Source organism: Xylona heveae (assembly GCF_001619985.1).
Source record: "Xylona heveae TC161 unplaced genomic scaffold L228scaffold_6, whole genome shotgun sequence".
In the NCBI taxonomy this organism is placed as follows: Eukaryota; Fungi; Ascomycota; class Xylonomycetes; order Xylonales; family Xylonaceae; genus Xylona; species Xylona heveae.
The window spans coordinates 1,358,733-1,380,132 of record NW_017264198.1 but is presented as its reverse complement, the minus strand read 5'-3'; the positions used below and the strand labels follow the sequence as shown (position 1 = coordinate 1,380,132).

At 46.6% G+C, this 21,400-nt stretch overlaps 6 protein-coding genes across 6 annotated transcripts; 2 read left to right on the top strand and 4 right to left on the bottom strand.

Annotated features, from left to right (window-relative positions):
• The first annotated feature begins 44 nt into the window (after nucleotides 1–44).
• On the top strand, nucleotides 45–2,434 carry L228DRAFT_248092 (catalase). The gene is made up of 9 exons (XM_018332784.1): nucleotides 45–321; nucleotides 379–743; nucleotides 807–899; nucleotides 964–971; nucleotides 1,024–1,147; nucleotides 1,211–1,495; nucleotides 1,577–1,661; nucleotides 1,744–2,172; nucleotides 2,258–2,434. Exons 1-9 carry the CDS (start codon nucleotides 270–272, stop codon nucleotides 2,323–2,325), a joined length of 1,509 nt encoding a protein of 502 aa, XP_018187971.1. The 5' UTR covers nucleotides 45–269; the 3' UTR covers nucleotides 2,326–2,434.
• A 3,026-nt stretch (nucleotides 2,435–5,460) lies between these two features.
• Nucleotides 5,461–5,833, bottom strand: L228DRAFT_152361 (hypothetical protein). Its single transcript, XM_018329299.1, has one exon. The coding sequence runs from the start codon at nucleotides 5,709–5,711 to the stop codon at nucleotides 5,502–5,504; it is 210 nt and encodes a 69-aa protein (XP_018187970.1). The 5' UTR covers nucleotides 5,712–5,833; the 3' UTR covers nucleotides 5,461–5,501.
• Nucleotides 5,461–8,077, bottom strand: L228DRAFT_256190 (putative MFS transporter). The gene is made up of 6 exons (XM_018333912.1): nucleotides 7,646–8,077; nucleotides 7,534–7,567; nucleotides 7,309–7,473; nucleotides 6,757–7,213; nucleotides 6,682–6,696; nucleotides 5,461–6,607 (listed from the first exon to the last, which is right to left on the bottom strand). The coding sequence occupies exons 1-6, from the start codon at nucleotides 7,848–7,850 to the stop codon at nucleotides 5,957–5,959; spliced, it is 1,527 nt and encodes a 508-aa protein (XP_018187969.1). The 5' UTR covers nucleotides 7,851–8,077; the 3' UTR covers nucleotides 5,461–5,956.
• Nucleotides 8,078–9,469: 1,392 nt separating this feature from the next.
• L228DRAFT_152340 (Ppx-GppA-domain-containing protein) lies at nucleotides 9,470–11,849 on the bottom strand. Its single transcript, XM_018329298.1, has 3 exons — nucleotides 11,721–11,849; nucleotides 9,826–11,610; nucleotides 9,470–9,615 (listed from the first exon to the last, which is right to left on the bottom strand). The coding sequence occupies exons 1-2, from the start codon at nucleotides 11,768–11,770 to the stop codon at nucleotides 9,954–9,956; spliced, it is 1,707 nt and encodes a 568-aa protein (XP_018187968.1). The 5' UTR covers nucleotides 11,771–11,849; the 3' UTR covers nucleotides 9,470–9,615; nucleotides 9,826–9,953.
• Nucleotides 11,850–13,464: 1,615 nt separating this feature from the next.
• L228DRAFT_248088 (thiazole biosynthetic enzyme) lies at nucleotides 13,465–15,194 on the top strand. Its single transcript, XM_018332783.1, has 3 exons — nucleotides 13,465–13,489; nucleotides 13,541–14,811; nucleotides 14,873–15,194. Exons 2-3 carry the CDS (start codon nucleotides 13,924–13,926, stop codon nucleotides 14,966–14,968), a joined length of 984 nt encoding a protein of 327 aa, XP_018187967.1. The 5' UTR covers nucleotides 13,465–13,489; nucleotides 13,541–13,923; the 3' UTR covers nucleotides 14,969–15,194.
• A 5,452-nt stretch (nucleotides 15,195–20,646) lies between these two features.
• L228DRAFT_152274 (hypothetical protein) lies at nucleotides 20,647–21,397 on the bottom strand. The gene has a single exon (XM_018329297.1). It carries the CDS (start codon nucleotides 21,236–21,238, stop codon nucleotides 20,693–20,695), a length of 546 nt encoding a protein of 181 aa, XP_018187966.1. The 5' UTR covers nucleotides 21,239–21,397; the 3' UTR covers nucleotides 20,647–20,692.
• Nucleotides 21,398–21,400: the final 3 nt, after the last annotated feature.

Genomic DNA, 21,400 nt, shown 5'->3' with positions numbered 1-21,400 from the left:
GGCAACATGTGCAATTTCTGCATTCTGTTTGGTTACCAGCAAAGGCGTTATCTATCCACTTGCCGTCTGGCCGAAGACCCCGCAGGCCTGCAGAGACAGGCTAGATGGCAAGGATGTGTGATGGCAATTGATGCAGCTTATAAATGCGTGGATGCTCATTGATCAAAGATGAGACGTAAAACAGACTGATATTCCTGAGTCAAAGAAGCTTCTTGCTTGTACCGCTGCATTTCCCACTAAGTTATTCAGAATCACTACACTGTCTCAAGATGTCTCATACACCTCACAAGGATGATGTACCTACATACACACTCTCTGAGGGTCAGCTTTTATGCAATTGAATACAGAAATGCAAGCAGAGACTGATAAAATGTACAGGTTGTCCCGTGGCTGACCCAACAACCGCTCAACGTGTCGGCAGCGGTCCCGTCAAGGGTCTGATGCTTCTTCAGGACACTCAGCTCATTGAAACCCTAGCTCACTTTAACCGTGAGCGTATTCCCGAACGCACCGTACATGCGTCTGCTGTGGGCGCTTGGGGAGAATTTGAAGTCACTCACGATATCTCGCATCTCACCTCTGCCAAGTTCCTCAATAATGTTGGTAAGAAAAGTAAGGTGCTTCTGCGAGTCTCGACTGTCGGGCCAGAGCGAGGAGCCTCGGAGCCTGTGAGAGATGTTCGAGGCTGGGGCATGAAGATCTTCACTGAGGAAGGCAATCAAGATTTCGTTTTTAATGATATCGTATGTACCCCATCTCTTAAAATTGGTGGTGAGACTGAGCAATTGCTAATGAAATTTGAACAGCCGGTCTTCTTTGTTCGAGATCCGATCAAATTCCCTTCTCTCAACCGTTCTCACAAACGTAATCCGGCTACTAACCTTCCTGATGCTTCTATGGTAAGTTCTCGAATTTATGCCATTTGAAGGCGATCAATGTAGGCTAACATATATATATCTATAGTTCTGGGAGTTAGTTTCCTACCTTACTGTTTGTATAGCTTGGCGTCTTACAATCATGCAGTTTCCATAACAATAACCAAGAAGGCATCCATGCCCTCATGATTCTCTTCAGCAAACGAGGTATTCCCGCATCGATACGAACCATCAACGCATACAGCGGCCACACATATAAATTCACAACTGAGGTGCGTCTCACATAGATATATATACCGTGACAGTTGTTCTCGAAACTCACCATCAGCAATTAGGACGGCTTCGTCTACGTAAAGATTCATCTGAAACCCGACCAAGGAGTCAAGAGTCTTTCTCAAGACGAGGCAAACAGACTCGCGGGTGAAAACCCATATCACCATACCGCTGACCTCCACGATGCCATTGCGCGCGGCGACTACCCTTCATGGACCATGTATATCCAGGTCATGAAGCCAGAGCAGGCTGAGAACTACCGCTGGAACATTTTCGACATGACCAAAGTGTGGCCGCATGGTGACTTCCCTCTGCAGCCCGTAGGCAAACTGCGGCTCAACCGAAATGTTCGTCCCCAAATACCTCTTGAATGCAGACTCTATTTTTTTTTTCTGGGGAATTTGAAACATTTACTGACAGATTACCAGCCCACGAATTACTTTACAGATATCGAGCAGGCTGCATTCTCACCTTCCACCATAGTCCCTGGCATTGCTCCGTCTGCTGATCCTAGTATGCTCCACTATTTATTCATTTCCTCCCCATCCCATAGTACCCTTACAACTTAGCTAACAATATCCTTTTCTTATCAAAGTGCTACAAGCTCGCATGTTTGCCTACCCGGACGCGGCCCGCTACCGGCTCGGTGTCAACTATCAGCAACTTCCTTGCAACGCGCCCGTCAGCAAAGTCTACGCACCATACCAGCGCGACGGGGCATCGCGCCACGACGACAACTATGGTGGCGACCCTAACTACGTCGGCGCCTCGCTCAAGCGGGTCAATTTCTCTGGCAGCCGCGTAGGCGCCAATGGCCATGCGCCATTTGGTGGAGGCAGTCAAGCCCATGAGCAATGGGTCGGACAAGTGACGGCCTACTCGTCCGAGGTGACGGACGAAGACTTTGTCCAGGCGCGCGAGATGTGGAAAGTGCTCGGCCGTTGCGGGGAGCAGGATGAGTTTGTGCACAACGTGGCCGGACATCTCAGGGGCGCGCTACCGGAAGTGCAGCTTGCTACTATCGGTAAGTCCATCTTTTGATCTGCTCTTTTATATAGTTTGCGAAAGGTTTTGCTACAAGGCTTGATTACTGACCATGGCTCGACCAGATATGTTTAACAAGGTTGACTCAAAACTGGGCACGCGCATCCACGAAGCGCTCGTCAAGGAGTCATAGTGCTGTGCGCTTGTGAATATTCATGATGAGTGAAAAGCAGGAATCAGTGATATGAGTATTGTACTGAAATGAATAGTTAAATTGTAATGAATATCAAGATGATTCAATTATATCTTATAATCAACTACCAATTCACCATCACCATCTTTAATGTATATATGCACCTCCCCAGACTACCCCAGACTAATTCTATATGCAGCTTTGTCAGTTGGCTTGATAGTCTGTCTAAACTTCATTAAATAAAACTGTAATGCACTCATCCTTGGCGTTGAACATTTTTTTGTTGCGTTATTTGATGGGATACCCATCTTCTCCGATATCGATATTGTATTCTGTCCTGGACTCCTGGCTGTATCTCTCGCAGATAGTGAAACGATTTACCACTAAATTTCTCTCAACGACACGGAAATACCAATGGCAAGTCTAAGTTGGAAACTTGGATGATCCATGAAACTGAGGCTGACTGTGTGTGCGATATAGCCGCGACGCACCAAAGAAGGTGTATACAATGAACCAAAACCTCCACCGAACATATGCATCCTAATGATCCTATCTGGAGGATTACCTAGGTCTTCGTTATTGACCTTTCTACTCTATTACGTACCTACCTTTGGAGACTAAAACAAAGTCTACCGACGAGTTGGACCTCAGTTACAACTTTCGCCAACTTCAAGGGTACGAACAATGACCATTCATATGCTTGACAAATAAAACCCTCAGGCCTCATCCAGTAGTAGCCCTATCATAGCTGCAGTTGGACGACATGTCTGCTGTTGTATCAGACTATCCGGTCCAATATGTCATAACGTGGCTGGAGTCTGGACGACTCGTGGACCCGAGAAGATATTATCAGCTGTCACTGCTACAGCTCGAACCTAGCTCTTCACGTCTGGGCTATTCTTGAAAATAACTACCATCAAGATAGAGCAGCGGTACAACTTTTTTTTGGAAAAAAATACTTGTATTATTGCTCCCTCAAAAAGGCAAAAACCATGGCATACAGCACACTCCACTGAACTTAGCCTTCAAACATGCCGCACGCAGCACGCCTTCCAGTAACAGGTGTGCTATTGGTGATGAAATTCAGGACCTCGTCAAAGATTCATTAATTATAATTTATACCAACGCATGAATCGCTCGTTCGGAGTTCCAGAATATCAAACATTACATGCTCCGAGGCGTTGTCGAGTCGTCGAGTCGTCTTCAGCTTACACGCTCACTTATGCTTTATTTATATGTTGCATTGTTGCTTTTACGCCGCTCACATGGTTATTCGAATCAAAGAACCCAGCTCAACCGTGTGTGCCGGGCATGTTTTCTATGCGAGCATTAAAGTTCTGGCAGCCGGTAGCCATCAAGGCACTCCTCGACTTTCAGCGCAGTGGGCTACGAGGAGCTGTCCGGCCTCTCCTTGCCGACAATATCGGCTTGGGGAAAACGTGGACGGTTGTGGCATTCCTTGTCGCGACACAGAACATCTGGCGCCGCCAGAACCGCGGGGGAAGCCTTACCCAGGAACAGACAGTCAGACTGCTGACAGCTCAAAAACTCGCCCGACCCTGGATACTTTGTTATTTTTATGTCGCTTTGCCATAACTTTTTGTCTTCGAACCAGGGCGCTCGGAACTTCGGTGGCCGGCCTGTTAGGGGGAGACGTGATGTGGGGTGGTCCCTTCTGTAGGACTTCATATTGATTCAGGGGTTTTCAAGAGTGTTAGTGCAGACCAATACTTGCAGTGGACCAAGGCAAGAAAAAGCAAAATTTACATTTCTATTGCCTGATAATGCAAAAAGATTAAAGAGATTAGATCAATACAAAGCTACTAAGATCTCTGATGAATCTATATCTTGTATCCTATAAGGCTGTGTCTAGACATTCCATATTTACAATGTGTTCTTGTTTCAAAATCTACAATGCTCTTCCTAGTGAACAAATATGAATGCCAGGCCAGCTTGCTTTAGTGTTTTTAGTCCTAATTAGACAGACACTGTTTGGTAGAATATCCAAAGAAAGTTCTGGCTAAATTTCAGACACGTCTTCGTTAGAAATTGTCCACTTCGTAGACATACTCAATCGAGGCCGCTCATGAGTCGTGATAGCCACAGAGTCTCTATGTATGAAAAGTACAATTGTACAGCTCTGTCAGTCGATCTGGAATCATATCTTCGAATAGACCTTCTGGCATCTTATATTCATACTCGAACACTCTCTCATTATTTATTCGTGAAGCATCCATTGGACCATTATGCCACCTTAAATTCTGTCAAATATGTGTAAAATCTAGGAGGGGCTGGACATGTATCGCCCAGGTGGCTACCATCCTGTCTCTTTGAGTAACGCCTTCAAGAATGACTGGTACTGAGTTGTGCATAAGCTAGGATGGGGAGGATCCTCGACCGTCTGGCTTGCTAGAGATAACTTGTAGCAGCAACATGGCAATGCTTCGCGCAGCCGCTCTACATTCCACTACTGCTTAATTCATTTGATCATGTTGAGCCAAACGGGTCTCAGAGTCATCAGTGTCTTGTCCTCGAGCTTCTCAGACCATCCGTTGATGATATTCTTGCTGAATATAATGTGGAGGGAGACCGGCTAGAGAATGAAACACATTCTCAGACTGACAAAGCAGTTGTTACAGGCTATTTCATTTCTTCATCGACAGGGATATGTACATGGAGGTAGGTTCGGTCCCGACTCTGTCTCCAGAGGTGGGAGCAAACTAAAACGGAAAAATAACCAAGTTCCCAACTTCCCTCCTAGGGTGTCCGTTGGTTTGGTCTGGTCTGGGTTGGTCTATACCTTAAAGACCAACCTCCAGACTGGGCATGGGTGGTTTTTTTTAAACTAAACCCATCTATGCATAAATCTGGGATAAATGTGCATGTTTTGGGCAAATCACCCACATTCTCAGCAGAATTCTGCTGACTGATTGTTAATGTACTTTCTAAAAAGGTAATGTTGGTGATGGGATCACGGACCGGTGGAGGGACGTTCAAAAGACCGTCCGACCCAAGGTGGTCTGGCCCTACTTTCAAATTTCCCAACTTGGTCTGGGTGGACTGCATAAAAGACCAAGGACCAAAAACTACCGGTTTCCACCGGTTCCACCGGCCCCAACGGACACCCTATACTAGAGTCGGGTCAAAAGTATTTGTTTACTTGTAAACTTATCAATTTATAGTAATACAGTTTGAGAAATAAAGTAGGACTGTAGGAGCGAATAGTACACAAGGTAAAAGCAAAAAAAAAAAGAGTAAATCCCCCACCAACGACGCAGGAATCGTAGACGTTGCATATCAAGCAGTTCAAATAATCCGCGATCCCGTAGGATCGTATCCCATGTCCGATTCCAGCAATGCCGGCCCCGTGAAACTCCCCGTTTCATAAGTGGTATGCAACCTAATTTCGTCACAGAAAATGCATTCGTGTCATTCAAGGTATCAGAACAAATCCCAGAAAAATATCCGTAGGACAAGGTACCCCGAATGAAGCGCTATAAAAGCGCGTTAACCAACCGAAAAGAGATGAAGGAAAATCCAAGAAGAAAAAGAAATGTCCACCTAATACAAAGAATAAATAAAAGCCAGGAAAAGAAAATCGTAGAAAGAGATCATGGAAAGATTGATCCAGCTACAAAACAAATCGGAAAGTAGGACCATAATTCTCCTGTGCAACAGCAGTCTTTGTGCCCGTCTCGGTGTCATGTGCCGGGGGAGGGGGCAGGGCACCGTGGGTACGATCCAGCTTGCGGTTTTCCCACCACAGCAGAGTCCTCAGGCCAAGCGCCAAAAGGCCGGTGAAAAACATAAACGCCGCGCAGACGTAGTGGCCTTTTTCATAATTCGGCGCCTCAGATGTGGGATACAATCTGGTGCCAAGCAATGGGCCACACTGGCCTACGAGATTGAGGAGCACGATTCCTGCGCCGCGTCGGTTGTCGGAGCCCTGGTTATTCAAGACCCATGGAATAATGTTTGCAATGGCGGGGAAAATTCCCGCTGCGGCGAGAAAGACGCCAAAATACCGAGGTCCCGTCGTGCGTGTCGATCCAAGGATAATATATCCGACTCCACCGATGCACGAAAGCAGTATGATGGTGATGCCGCGCTGTTTAGTCCTGTCTGCGACCCAGGTGGAGAAAATGGTGATGAGAAAAGAGAGAAAGTATGGAGGTGCGGTAAGACCTTGTGCGTCGATTTTGGTGAAGCCCATCTGGCTCAGAATGGTTGGGAGGAAGACTGGAAGAGAAGAGAAGCTGACGTTGCAGCTAAAGTACATGAGCTGTTATGGAGTTAGTGGTTGATACATGAGGATAGTGAAGCCAGATAGGAAGGGTGGGCTCAATGGCGACTTACAGCTGTGAACCAGCACTATAAAGATTAAATATGTTAGCAAGGCAGAAGCGAATGTTTAAAATGGTGGTATCTTACCTTCACATCAACCAAGGCAAGCCCAATCTCTTTAAAGTTGACGCCACCTACACGTTCGGTCGCACCAACTTGTCTGACTCCTCGCTCTTTGGCAATTTGCTTTTCCTCAGTGGTGAGAAAACGCGCCTTGTCGGGCGAGTCGGGAAGGAAAAAGTACGCCACAGGGGCCATGAGAATTGTGGGAATTCCTTCAACGAGGAAGAGAAGTCGCCAATTGGCAAGCTTCGAATGGCCCGATGTAATTCCGTATGCCAGGGCGCCAGCAAAACAATTGGCTAGTGGAGCAGCGGAAAGGAACATGCCAACCCGAAGACCGAGCTCTTTGCGCAAATAGAAGAAAGACAGCAGGTATGGAACGCCAGGTCCAAATCCAGCTTCTGCCAAACCGAGGAAAAATCGACAGGCCATAAGTCCTTGCCAGTTTTGCACCGTGGATTGGAGTGTTGCTATGAGACCCCTATATCATAGTCAGTTGGCTGGACAAATATGTACACGGGTATTTCAAATCTAAACAAAAAAAAAAAGAGGATGAATTAAATCAATACTACTTACCATGCCAAAATTGTAATACCGGCCCAAATATGCGGAGGCAGGATTTTCCACATCATGGTTTGGAATTCAAAAACAATATACGATATGTAGAAAATGGTCAACAGCCAATCGTATCTATCGCCCGTAAGCGATAAATCGTCTTCCATGCCGGCAATTCGAGCGTTCCTAAAAGGCTTGGCTTAGTTTGACGCCTTGGCAGCCACTGACGGAATCTTGGCCACGTACCCTATGTTTGAACGATCCAAAAACGAGAGAAGATCTGATGAGTTGAGAAACGTGATCAGCTTGCGTTCTTGCAATAAAATTTATATAGCTTGAAGGAGTCGGGGCGACAAACATAGTGCGCCAAGTAATGGAGGTATCCGCCAATCCATTTTTCGCACAACCTTTTTCTCCGCCAAAGGGTCGACGGCCTCTCGGTGCGCCGAATCCTGAGTGGTCGCGACATTTTCAAGCTGAATTGCCTCGAATTTTTTGTCTTCCTCACTGACCCTCCTGTCAGAGGCAGCTGGATTCGGCTGCGACTTATGGATGAATCCCATGTTGTGTATATGCGATCGCGAAGAGCTCTAGAGTAAAAGATGGGCCGTCGCAGCCAGAGAGACGCTCCAAGAGTCGCAGAAGAGGTGTTAAATGGAGGATTTCCAGGACCAAAGAGCCCTCCTTGCGTCTTTATAGGCCTTGTCCCCGAAAAGGGAAAATCCGGGGTAGCAATGAGATGCGCCTCAAAGCGTGGGGTAACTTCGTCACAAACGAACAGGGTTTCTCCACAATCCCCACAACTCGCTCTCCGGATCGCCCCGTAGCACTGCGACCACAGTTCAACAAAGGAGTGTGCAATATATGAACGCTTAACCTTGGTGACGAATTCGGTCTCAGACTCCCCCGCCCGGATCGCCCGTATCTCGAGCCGATTGGATAGACTTGCTTAAGCGGCGTCTAATAGGTCCACAGGAAGGAAGACGGCATGTAACGGTGTGGAGGTAGGATTGGTGCAAAGGCAAGAGATTTCCGAAGTTTTGCCAGTCGCGACCCTCTAAACGGAACGGCTCGATTTGCATTGCCCCGAGATTCCCAGGGTTATGACTTTATACCCTGCCAATATAGAACCTCTTCAGACTAGATCTTCTTTAGAGTTCGTCGGAAAGTGTCTGGGCTGGCCATATCTGGTCAAGTCCGAGGATGTAGTTCCTGTCAATTCATTGGGAACCCGGAATGACGCGGGGGGTTCCGATCGCTCGTGTGCATATTCATTTAAGGTCAAACAGTAAGCACGTAGCTGAATAAAGATTAGTTTCGAGCTTCCAAGGCGAAACACGGATGAAGCTCACGGATTTGAGATATCACTTTAACTTTAAGTCGCCTTGGAGTTCATCCATATTATATGTATTAATATGTCTCTGACAGCTCTCAGTTGACATCGGGGACTCGGATCAATTCAATTCGAGAAAGACATTAATAATTCATGCTCAGTTTGTCGCCGGGTTGGAGGTACAATCCTTGAAGGATCTGTGGAAGACGCTAATTTCTCTAAAGATTCCCTGAGCATCTCGTACACGTGGTGATTGACAGGATGAGTTGTGAACCTGACCGTAAACTAGACTGATTCAACTCAGCTCCGTCATATCATCGGACAATGTCGGAATATTAGAGAAACACCAGGAAAGAAACAGATATTTGCTGGACAATCCTGTGAGTATCGTTTCAAAATGCTATTGAGATGTCATCTTCTGTGGGTTTGCTAAGGTATGTAGTCGCTGCATTGAGCTGCAGAAGATCGCAAACATATTACTCTGCACTTTCGATACAATCAAAACCATCATGTAACCATCTTAAAGGTATGAAAAAGCAGGCAATCTTTAAAAATAAAGAGGCAAGAACTAGCTAGAGATGTTAACCTCACCTACGAAAATGTGCGAATGTGATACAACCAAGTCATACTCAATGTGGGGTTGCAAGCGAGTTACCTAAGGAACACCCCGACGGTAGTCGAGTTTACAGTGGGGTTGTGAGAGGGGAGGCAACTGTGGGTTGAACCAAATATTGTTGAGCTGGCTTAACGATGATTGGGATCTTCGCTGTACTCATAGAAATTACCTAATTTGATGGACAGTGCGGAGTTGCACCTTGAATGATTACATTGATGTGGATCATCAAGGCAATGAGGGATGTAGATGATCACTGGGTCAATCCGCGTGATCAAGATGCATTACAGTACCTCATTGATTGAAAGGGTGTTTTCCGTAGTCCTTGTGAAGAAGCCAACGAACTCCAGTCCTTGCCATATACACCTTCTCGTCGAAGCAACTGCTGAGAGATTAGTTATGCCACCTTCGGAGTATTTAATTCGGATCATCATAATCAAAAGAAATCAAGGAATTCCATATAATCAACTGATCGCGGCAGTTCGCTGTGGGATTGCTCCAAAATAAGAACGCTTTCTTAAATGCAACGCTATACAAGATAGGAAACCAAAATTACCTGTAGGGGCAGATTTGACAAAGCATATCTACCTACCTATATAAGCAAACACATGACGATGCTTCCCCGAGATCAAGTTGCGTAGGCAAAAGTCTTAGAGATGTCCAACAGCCTATATGGATCATCGCCTTATCTCCCCATTCGAGTTATGCATTGCCGCTTAATTACCGGCCAACCTGCAAATTGGCTTCGACGCGTAGTCCCCAGGCCGGTTCACCAACCCAGTTCTTCTTCTTGCCTACTTTCTCAACACGTTCCACGCTTTTCTTGAGCGACTCATTGCTGTTGGGCACATGCACCGTCAGCTCGACGCCCATATCGCGCGCTTTCTTACCAAGGTCATGTCGCCAGGCGGCAGAAAAAGCTATCCGTGGTGGCTGAGAACCATCCAAATCAGCATTGGGAATATAGCCCGCTGGATACGTATCCGCCAGGATCGCTGCGACGCGACCAAGATACCGGGCCCACCATGCAGCTTCGTGTCCAACTATTGCTTGCAGACGTGAGAAGAACGGAGTATCTGTGCGACTCAAACTTGCTTCTCCGCCCCAGCGCTCGCACAGGAGCAACGACAAGATCGCCCGATCATGATGACTAACGCCGTGGACACCAGCGAGAAGGCCTGTAGTTGTACATCGCAGTGCAGCCGCAGCCCGCGATTCCTTTGGCAGCGAATAGTGAACGTAGACGAGATTGACGAAGGCGTCGAGAAGATCTGGTGTGTATTCTTTGGAGATCGCCGAGACGGTTGACGAAGGCGGGATTGCGTCTTGTAGTACCCGTGCAAGGCCAGGAGCGGATCGAGGTGCTGAAGTCAGCGTTGCTGTCTTCAGAGGGGGTTGAGCGCGCACTTCGGCCGGCAGAGAGGTATATAGCGCTCCCTCTCGTACACCGCCTTGGCAGAATCGGACTTCCTTAATTTCGGGAAGGACTTCTGCCAGCACTGTGATTAGAAATGCCACTGCAGGGACTTGGCTCGCTCGCCGGCTTGAGACCCGGAATACATCAACATCATCATCTTCCGCGAGGGCTTGCACCTGGACAGTCTTGAGAAACTCGCTGCGCTCAACTTGAAATCCATTGATAATGGGGATTGGGTAAGGATCGATATGGTGCTGGCTCATCAGAAGATAACCCCAGCCGCGAAAGCCGCCACCGGAGAGGTACAGCGTGAAGCCACCGTGGTTCTCCGCTTCATGACGGAGAGCGTAGGGCACGTCGAGAGACTGGTACGCATCACGTAACCGAGTGCGCATTTCATCCTTAAGTGCAGCGATTTCCTTCTTAGAGTGCTTCGCTGATGATGCTTCGTCCAACCGCCGAGTCATGGCTGCAGCACCATAGGGCAGGCTGACAGCACCTCTAGAAGCGGTTTGAACCTGTCCATTCTCTGCGACCATCCAGGTAAGCTGCGTACTGCCTCCGCCAAGGTCCATCACCAGACCCTTGACGGAGGAAAAGCTACTCGCGATACCCATAGCGCCGACACGCCCTTCATCTTCTTTTGACAGCATTTCGACTTCCCATCCTGTGGAGGATTTGATGCGTTGGCGAAAATCTACCGAATTAATGGCTTCGCGAGTTGCTTCTGTTGCTAGCACCCGCACATTGTTGTCCGCGACGCCAAAGTCGTCGCATGTTGTTTTGAAGTGCCGCAGAGAGGAGACAACTTCGGAGATTGTTGACTCTGGAATTGGCGCTTTGCTTCCACTCCCGTACTGGGCGTCATAGAGGGAAATTCCTACGCGGTCTTGAAAGACTGTGGGAAGGATCCGTGCTGTGGGAGGGGAGAGGTCGGAGATTGAGAATCGAATCCCATTACTGAGATAGCAAAATTAGACATTGTTGCAAAATATAGTGCAGTCATGGCCGATGAAAGATACCCTGACTTGGATGTTTACGTGTTGAACGTTTTCTGCTGAGGACGTTACCTTCCCATGTCCACGAGGGCTCTGTATCCAGGTTGTTCGGTAGTAGCCATGGTGCCGGAACTTGCTTGAGCTCAACAACGTTTCAGTTCAAGGCTTACGATTGAACATGTAGTGACCACTCTGGTGTTGACATTACAATTATGAAATTTGGTGCTTTGGTGGCTGCTGCTCAGGTTTCTCAAGCCCGCCATGAAGAGTGCAGTTGAGACCATAGCAGCCAGCAAGCAGAAGTGCATGTACACAATATTGGCGTATCACACAGTGGAAAATAAAGTAAAGATACTTCAGCAGAGCTCTCCCGAAAAGGAAAACAAGGCACCTTGTCAAACGAACAAACACCCCACTTGTATGCTCTGTTTGTCTTCTACGGCGTCGGTCATTGCTCCTTTTGGCATTGTTATTCCGACTCTTCCGAATGGAATAATATCACACGGAGAAATGCCCCGCCAAATGAACATTCAAATCCACCTGTCAGGTACAGCTTTGGATTACGAAGCTGCCTGCACATGAAATTTATTGCTACTTGTCTGCGTCATCAAATAGTAAGGTTTGACGTTATCTTTCTTTGAAGTAGATCTGACTTTATTGCAAAAGCAAGAGTGTATAAATCTTTATCTTCCTGATAAACCTACGTGGTAGGCTTGCAGCTAACGAGAGATTTTCTTTTAGAGCGAATTGCATCATCGTATACCCCTCGCTCTGGCCGCTGAAATTGATTCTTATCTTGCACATTTCCATGGTGTAATCTGACAGGTTGGACGATCATTATCGAAGGAGAATGTCATAATATTTCTGCTGTGATATTGATGTTTCTTAGAGTACGAGTATGGTTTTATTGATGCGGAAATTGAGCTACTGGACTATGCATGTTGGCATACAGCCTACTGATGGTCGAATTCAATACCCTACGAGAGTATCAGAAAACTCCACTTGACCGTGGTGTTGGCGCCCAAGCCATGCAATACACTACGCGTCCTGAGCTTGTGGCACTCTGTGAGGGGTGAGGTTGGCCAGTCGTGTTGGTTATTGGACACGGGATCAACGGTCCGGGACCGGTACTACAGAAGCATAAAGAGCGGGTCTGCAGAATCAAGACGGGAAAATTTGGCGATAATGAACTAACACTGACGCTTATTGATGAGGAAGTGGTGAGCCCCCTGGTAGAATATGTATGCTTTTGCATGCAGAGCTATTGGAACAGCCTTGGCTCGGTAGCTCCGTAGAGGGATTTCCATCTTGATTTGTGCTGTTGCTTCTAGCGTTGCATTTATCAAATGTTTATCTATCGAAAAAGACTTTCATACTCGAAGTCTATTAGGGATTGGAGAATCCAATGATGAAAATGGCTCACCTGCTACTCGTAGATCGAACGTCAATGACTGTCTTCGAATCGAAGATCAGCATCGGAATGAGTTGACAGTAAAGTTTCGTAGTCGTGGTTGGCTGATAGCTCCTCTAGTCGTCCCACATTCCCACCCGTAGCGGCTAATGCCGACCCAGTTTTCTATCAGTCAGCAACTCCCACCAACCATAGACGACAACCCAAGCTCACAGTGCTAGTACGAAAAACCACCAAAATGATCGAGGGATATGCCCCGCACCACGAAATCAGATCGTCTCAGTGTCTCCACATCGTACGAGTTCTGAGAGATGAGCCACGGAGGGGAGATGGGAGCATATAAAGGACCAGCTTCTCCCCCTCCGAAATCTCCTTTCCTATCATCATCCATAACGTTTCTAAAGTCTTAACTCCAACTACGAGTCTTTTCGTACGCCAGCTCCCCTCCCTGCTCGGGACGCCCCTGCTAACAGCATGATAGGGTCTTTATCTTCGAAAGAAGCAAACCGTAATGCTCCCCCAGTCCATGGAAACATGGCGGGAGACATGAGTCCCAATGACTGGGATTGTTCGATATATGGTCAAGGTACTATCAGGTAACGTTCTGATTGCATGAACCGGTGTTCGTTCTCTTTCGTTGCTCCTTTGCGCCTGTCCCATCTTTCGTTTTCCGCTCCTTTTGAGCCACGAAATGGGCAGTCCAGCGTGTAGGGGGTTCACAACCCAAGAGTTCGTTCTGAGATTATACGGTCATAAACTTGATCTGGACAATACCAGCGAAAGGATCATGCGCCCGCCCCTCTCTATTCCCCTCTTGACACTCACTGACATATTGAAGTGTAACAACTTCGATCAACGAACAAAATGTCTCCCCCTTCTGCCATGTTTGCTGAGCCCGCGCCCGTGAGCGCTCCTCTGCCCACCAAGGCCCCTCTCAAGGACCAGGTGAAGGTTGCTGGCAACTACTCCAGCACCTCGACTTTGGCCGAGGTTACCAGCGACTGGGAGAAGTTCACCTTCAACCCTATCCGCGAGAGCCAGGTCTCCCGGGCTATGACCAGCCGGTACTTCAAGGACCTCGACAACTATGCCGAGAGTGACGTCGTCGTCATTGGCGCTGGCTCGTGTGGTCTTAGCGCTACCTACATGCTCGCCAAGGCTCGTCCTGACTTGAAGATTGCCATCATCGAGGCTAACGTCTCTCCTGGTGGTGGTGCTTGGCTCGGTGGCCAGCTCTTCAGCGCCATGGTCATGCGCAAGCCTGCTGATGCCTTTCTGCGTGAGATTGGCGTCCCGTACGAGGACGAGGGCAACTTTGTCGTTGTCAAGCACGCCGCTCTCTTCACCTCTACTCTTCTGTCCAAGGTGCTTCAGTTCCCCAACGTCAAGCTCTTCAACGCTACTTCCGTTGAGGACCTGATCACCCGCAAGGATGCCCAGGGTAACATCCGCATTGCCGGTGTTGTTACCAACTGGACTCTGGTCACCATGCACCACGACGACCAGTCTTGCATGGACCCTAACACCATCAACGCTCCTATCATCATCTCTACCACTGGCCACGACGGTCCTTTTGGTGCTTTCTCCGTCAAGCGTCTCGTCAGCATGCAGCAGCTCGAGAAGCTCGGTGGAATGCGCGGCCTCGACATGAACGTCGCTGAGGACGCCATCACCAAGGGCACCCGTGAGATTGTTCCCGGCATGGTTGTCGGTGGTATGGAGCTGTCCGAAGTCGACGGTGCTAACCGCATGGTAAGTTTTGACCAACCTCTACCTTTTCTTCTTGATATCCAGGAATTGACATCTCCTAAAGGGACCTACGTTTGCTGCGATGGCCCTTTCAGGTTGCAAGGCCGCTGAGGAGGTTCTCCGTGTCTTCGACGAGCGCAAGGCTCAGAACGACGAGTAAATTTTGCCAATTGGAAGGTTGATTTCTGTCCCGCCAAGTTAGCGAGCGGAATATGAGTCGATGAGATGTTATGATTTAAATTTCTGAGATTAGATAAGAAAGGACTATAATTTCCTCTGGAAACCCCGGGGAAATAGTCTTCTATACCTACCTTACCTTCCTTTATATACCGTCCGTCGTTTATATTGACTGGATTAGCAATATACTCGCGTTTTTCATACTTGACATCTGAATGTCTCAATCGTTCACGTGAATTGTGATCATTTCCTACGTTTTAATCTGTTGCTGGTATATATTTCATTGCTGGCGGAAGTGTCATTATACCGTTATACCGTCATCAAGACAACACATGTATGGATTTCGAGACACCACTTGCATGTTAGCTTGTTAACTGTCGAAGCATCGAAGCATCAACTCTTCTATCTAGCCTCAAGTCTGACTATGCTACGGACTCTTATACGATATATGTTTTGACACTACTACGGTTTAGCATGCAGCTTAAATACCATGTTTAAGTGTTAATCTAGTACATACGGCCATAGACTGAGGAGAACTGGGCATCCCGTCCGCTCTGCCATACATAAGCCTCAGATCGGCGGACTAGTAGTTGGGTCGGTGACGACCAGCGAATCCCCGCTGTTGTATGTTTTTTATTCTTTTTTTTGTCTCCTTATTTTCATTTTTTCTGTCTCTTTAGTTTTTTTCTTTTTTAATTCTTGTTTAAGGGTTAAAATTCTCATTTGGTGTTTTACACGACATCAATTGTACGTTACAGAATTCATTGGAACATGCAAGCAGCAAGACAAAAAGTCAAATTGAAAGAGCGTTATTATGACAGCGCAGCGCGCTGCTTGAAGCATTGGGACAAGTCATGGCCTCACAGTTGTCAATTAAATACAAAGATATCATATTGAACAATAGACTATTGGCAAGTATGCTTATTTGCAAAATTGCAGACCATGTACACCTTCCAACAGTCCGACCTATATTCTGATTGCTGCCTGTGTTATTGAACACTGACAATTGAAGAACTTGGTCAGCAACCAGTTTGATACAAATTATAATATTGTATCATTTGATCCAGTGATTCATTGTATGACAGTATCGTGTATTTTTCAGTTTTGAACAACTGCGCAAAGGTTATTAAGTTCAACTTGTTCGGATTGCTTTGCAGTTGTGAGTTGACGATGGTTCAAGACTCGAGACTTCGAGTGCATAGCGGAAAGCACCAAAATTGTTGATTTATTACGCCGTTACGCAGTAACTTGGTAAGTTGGAAATTTTCCGAGTCGGGTGATCCTGCGGCGATTCGATTGAGAATTGCTGCGTATCGGTCGCGGCGTAGACCCAGGGTATATCCTTTTTTCCCTGGCGGCTTTAACGCAGCACGCTTTTGAAATGCGTTGTTTGAATCTTGAATCATGAGTCTTGAGGCTTGAATCTTGAATTTGAATCTTGATAATACCCAGAGCCCAGGTACAGATGTAATCTGTTGCTGTTTCGGGTCGGCGTTATGTATACACTATACAGTGTACTATGTAGTGGAATCTTTGCTGTCTGAGATACTGCTTATGTCATTTGATTCATTTCATAATGAGATTCTTTGGGAACAAACGGCAGCAGCCCCCCATGATGGGGTTGTGTAGCACACATGACTGCTTAGGGCTCGCAAAAACTGGAGATCTAGCTTGGTGCAACGATGCCAATGCGTATCAAGATGCAAGACAAATAATATTGCCTGCGAGGAATATTCATTGCCAGATCTTTTGCAGCGACTTTGATCAGTATGTAATTTTTATTTGGTAGTACTCTCTACAAGAGCAAGTACACCGGTCCAACAAATTAACAATCTCCCCGGAGGGCACAGTCAGAAGAGAGGCAGTGTTCGATGCAGAAGACCATATCATCGCCTTCTCCTCGGATGCTTCATATTCTTGGACAATACAGAATCAGTCATGCAGCCATGCTGATAGGTTAACATCAACTGAGATTCTAAGTCTATCTCCAGTGTTGGAACTTGGGGATTAATATGAGTGTCAGCGTGAATGGTTCTGGGTGCTTGCTCCATGGCTTGGAACTTTGGCTGCCACTTTCAAGTGTTCGTACTCTAATATTGATTTATTCTTGATCATGTGTGCTTTATCTAGAATAGCACAGTTGAAACAGCCTTTCAGCGAATCAGGCTATTCTAGGTCCATTGTATTAGCCTTCGCATCCATTTCCACTTCCTGATTCGTTCATCCTGTCCATTGGCGCTCCCATGGTGTGCCGACGTTGTTATGAATTTTGTTCCGGCTTTGGTAAAAAGGGTATTGAAAAATCCATGGATAAATCGTCGGTAACGGTCGGTAATGAAAACCTTTGGTATGCCTCGTTTGGTTACCACCTTGTTCCAGAATAACAGTGCTCAATCCTTGTTCGCCAGTCCGCTTTTAATGCGGAATTCGGAGTTTGATGGCGGACGATGTCAGTTGATAAGTGTTAGATATGTTGTGATGATTACAGAGAGTGATAGACTGCAGCACCGTGTATTGGTTGAAGTCTAAGAATGAGCTCGGTGATATGTAGATATCTGAAGATTGATCTACTGTGTAGTCATCTTCTTGCTGCTTGTTCGGATATTCTGCCTTTCTGGTTGCCATCCTGGTGATGGATGGTCAACTGGATCTCGACGTATGCATGGTGGACATCTTGAATGCGCAAGGCCATGTATGCCTTGACCCCTGGTTCTGCTTCTGTCAATGATAACAATCTTAAGGTCAACGACAGCGGAATCGTTTATTTCGCCTTCTTCGTAATAGAATACTACTCGATCCGTCCTCTGATTTGTGTTGCATCTCCCTCTATTGTCAACTCGTCCGTAGAAAATGGGATACGACATTCGATTTATATTCCCGTCTGGACAGATCTCGGAGAACCGAATCAGTCAGGTTTTCCATGGTTGTCACCGGTTATCCCAGTCTGTAGACTCCCCTCGCACCACTTTGGCACGAGGTTCTGGCCGCGAGACGCCAGTCAACAGAAGCTCTCCAATCCGGCCACACAGATCAATCCACAGGTTTAACAGCAAAAGACACTGAATGACATTATGCATACTTGCGAACCCCAGCAATATCCTTGGGTGGAGCAGGTTTTAAAGAGACACGAAACGACTCAAGAATACGCCACTGGCTTCGGTTCTGGATGTAGATTTAATTCGTCTTCATCGGCAATTATTCCTGACAAGTAGAGCCGATACTGCTCGGTATCTTCGAGTGGGAATGGCCTAGAGAGAGTGTTAATTTAACCTTTTCAAAAACAAACTGATGACCCTCTATATTACTTGTTGAAGTATTTGACTGCCCCCCAAACTGCTTCCAGATATCCAATCATAGTGCTGAGCCTGATGGCGCTGTCCCTTCTCACACCAGAATGTGATCTTGCTATAAATCATAGGAAGTTTCGCACAATCGGCACAGATGGCACTGGGCCATTTCGTTCAAAGTACTTCTGTGTGTCATTTTCCGGTATTTTTAGATACTGGACAGAGAAATCCTCAAACCAGCTGAGGACAATTTGATATTTATCCATGGTTCTCTGAGCAGTGCTTTGGATAATAAATTGGTCCCACCATTTCTTAAGTCCTTGGGATGATCAAGATTTTGGTCTGCCGTAAGACTGCGACAAAATGGACTGCGCTGTCTCTCGTAAAGACAGATACCGTTCGTTGGCCCATTTGACCATGAGCTATGTTGAAAAGCTTCACACTCTCGAGTCTCGGATCATCCAGCGATCGCTGGCACGCTGTGGTTGGCCGTCCTTGTCCGGCCAGACGGGTATAACCGTATATGTCGTTTTGGTGCCCCATGCAGCATGGGAGAGTGTTTCAGCAAGGGCGTCACGGCGGCGTGCACCTTTGGCGTCCTGCATTCTCAGATTAGTTATACGTTCATTCAACCGTATATCATTCTTCTTTGGGATATAGCTGTGTTCATTGAATCATCTTGCTTCCTTTTACCACCTACTTACATCGCATATTGCTTAGAAAATCCAGTAGAACACATCAAACCGCGGCCGCGCGATCGGTAGCGCAATGATGCTGGTTGCCAAATGCTCTCTCCCGAGGAGTATCGTCCAGAGTTGAGCGGTCAGAGCTGATTGTTGACCATGTCAGATTACGTGTCCCAGGCAGATTTCCCGACGCAGATGTGCTACCCGCCATGAAAAACTGGCAAAGGATCCGTTGAAGGAACCAGGTTTGAAGTTTTATCAGAAACGTGTAAAAGAAGATTGAGATGAAGTTTTGAAAGTAGCTGGTGTTGGCTAATATAGATGGATATTTAGCTGTCCATCAAGAGAGTTGACGTTTGTTTACAAATAAAGCACAAAGCAAGCCCGGGTTTCTTCCTCGTTTCTTTTTCGGGCATGTTTAAATGCAGTATGTTTTGCGTTTGGTTTTTGACTGCAAATGTAAGATGTAAAGTAATCTATTCGAAAAGGAAATTTGGGTTTAAAAAAAGATCTTATATCATGAATCCCCCGACGTGCCCGAGAGTAGAATAAATTACAAGTTGAGTTTTATCTAAGTGGAGGCGCTGTTATGGGCGAAAGCCAAGTTTCAACCTCTCCATACCAGCGGCCACAACCAGCTATATATACTAGGAGCGTCGGAGTGACGCTGATCTAGTGAAGCTGGAAAAGGTATACAGCCAGTGAAGTTGGACAGTAACATCGTATATTGGTAAAGGCAGTGAAGACTGGTAAAACCGTAAACGGTAAAAGTAAATAGGGCGTATACCCTAGAGTAGTGAAACGAGAGAACGGCGACTCGCATCGAAACAGATATTCCGAACAGCCCGATGCGATGAGAGCGAATATCTTAAGGAACAAGAACTTACCCATCGGGAGAAAGAATCCGTTTGTCCTTTGTCGTTTTCCAGCCGCCGTACGGTGTACCCGATCTTGGGATTTCCAAGATAATACATGGTTCTTCCGCTGCTTCTTCATGAAGGCAATCAATGCACGTGAAGTGATGGATTGTTGGAGTCAGTGAAGTCTGCCTATCCAACTCCTTAGTGAAGTAGTAAGCTTGGTTGGGCAGTGACGGATCTATTAATTAAGGCCGCATCGTCTGTGAAGCGCTGCTGCCTAGGTATTTACCAGTGCAGCCGCTAAAACCAGTGAAGAGGATGGAAAATGGCGAAAATATAGTGATTAACGAGTTCAGAGCTGGAAAAGCTGGCGTATATACCTGTTTCGTAGAGATACTGGTTGAATCTCGTCCGTGGACATGTCATGGTAAATCCTAATTTTCTAAATAAGACAAAAGGTGTGTAAGTTGGCTTTGGATATAAATTTACAACAACCTCGATGACAATTTCTATGATTGTATTATTTTACTTTTTGCCTATCATACTTTCATAGCGGATGCAAGAGGATAATAAATTTGTAAGTTTGAAATAACTTGTTTTATTAATTCCTAGAAGTATTATTTTCCATCATTCGTTCTCTTTTCTCCCGAATTGCAGCACTATCCTGGTTGAACGCTTCTTGTCATTTTTATCAGATATATTTGCTTCAATTGAGTCAAGCGGCACCACATGTTGCTCAGCTTCCCGAGACCGCTTCCTCCTCGTTCCCGTTCGCCGCTTAGTAACGCTGCTACAAGCACGCTGCACTACCATCCCTCTTTCTCTTCAGGCTTTTAAACCGCTACAATCTCAAAAGATTGCTGCTTGGAATGTATCACTGTTGAACGGTTTTGGGAGAGAGCTTTCGCCTTACACGACTCGGCGCCGTCTCGTGACTCTTCTTTTGTAACGCTTTCCAGATCAACATATCGATCTCCTCATTCGTCAAATCATCCCTTGCGAAGAAAACACCCTTCTTGTCCAGCTTATTTTCTGACCGGACCATGTATAAAAATCTTGCGTAATGGTCGACGATGTCCCAGTCTGACTTGTCCAGCTTCCTCCTCGAAAATGTCTGTTCGCCACCCCTCTCTCCTTCGACGAGAGTGTATTGCACAATGGACAGTCTAGGCCCACGCGGGCGACGAGTCCCGGATACGCGTGCGGAAAGTTGAGCGGGAGCAATGACAGCCTCGTAGAGTTCTTGCCAATAGGGCTGGAAAAACTCGCTGTTCATCCATTCTTTCACTTGCTCGGGGCCAGACAGGTTAAGATGCAACGCAAGCTGAGACCATGAAAGGACGTTGCGTCTAAATCTGGGATAATTTCTAGGATTGCTGGGATCCATAAAGACAGCGCTCGCGCCGCTTTCATGTGCCATGGTAGACGATTTAGGTATTTCTTCTGGAGTGATTGTAGATTTTTAAGATATTTGGTATGCAGCATTCGCTGTCACAATGCGCAAATCTGAGGAAAGTTGTCAGCTAACTTATGTGGACAATGGCGGGAGAAGTGTCAGGGCATATGAAGTTATCTAGAGAGA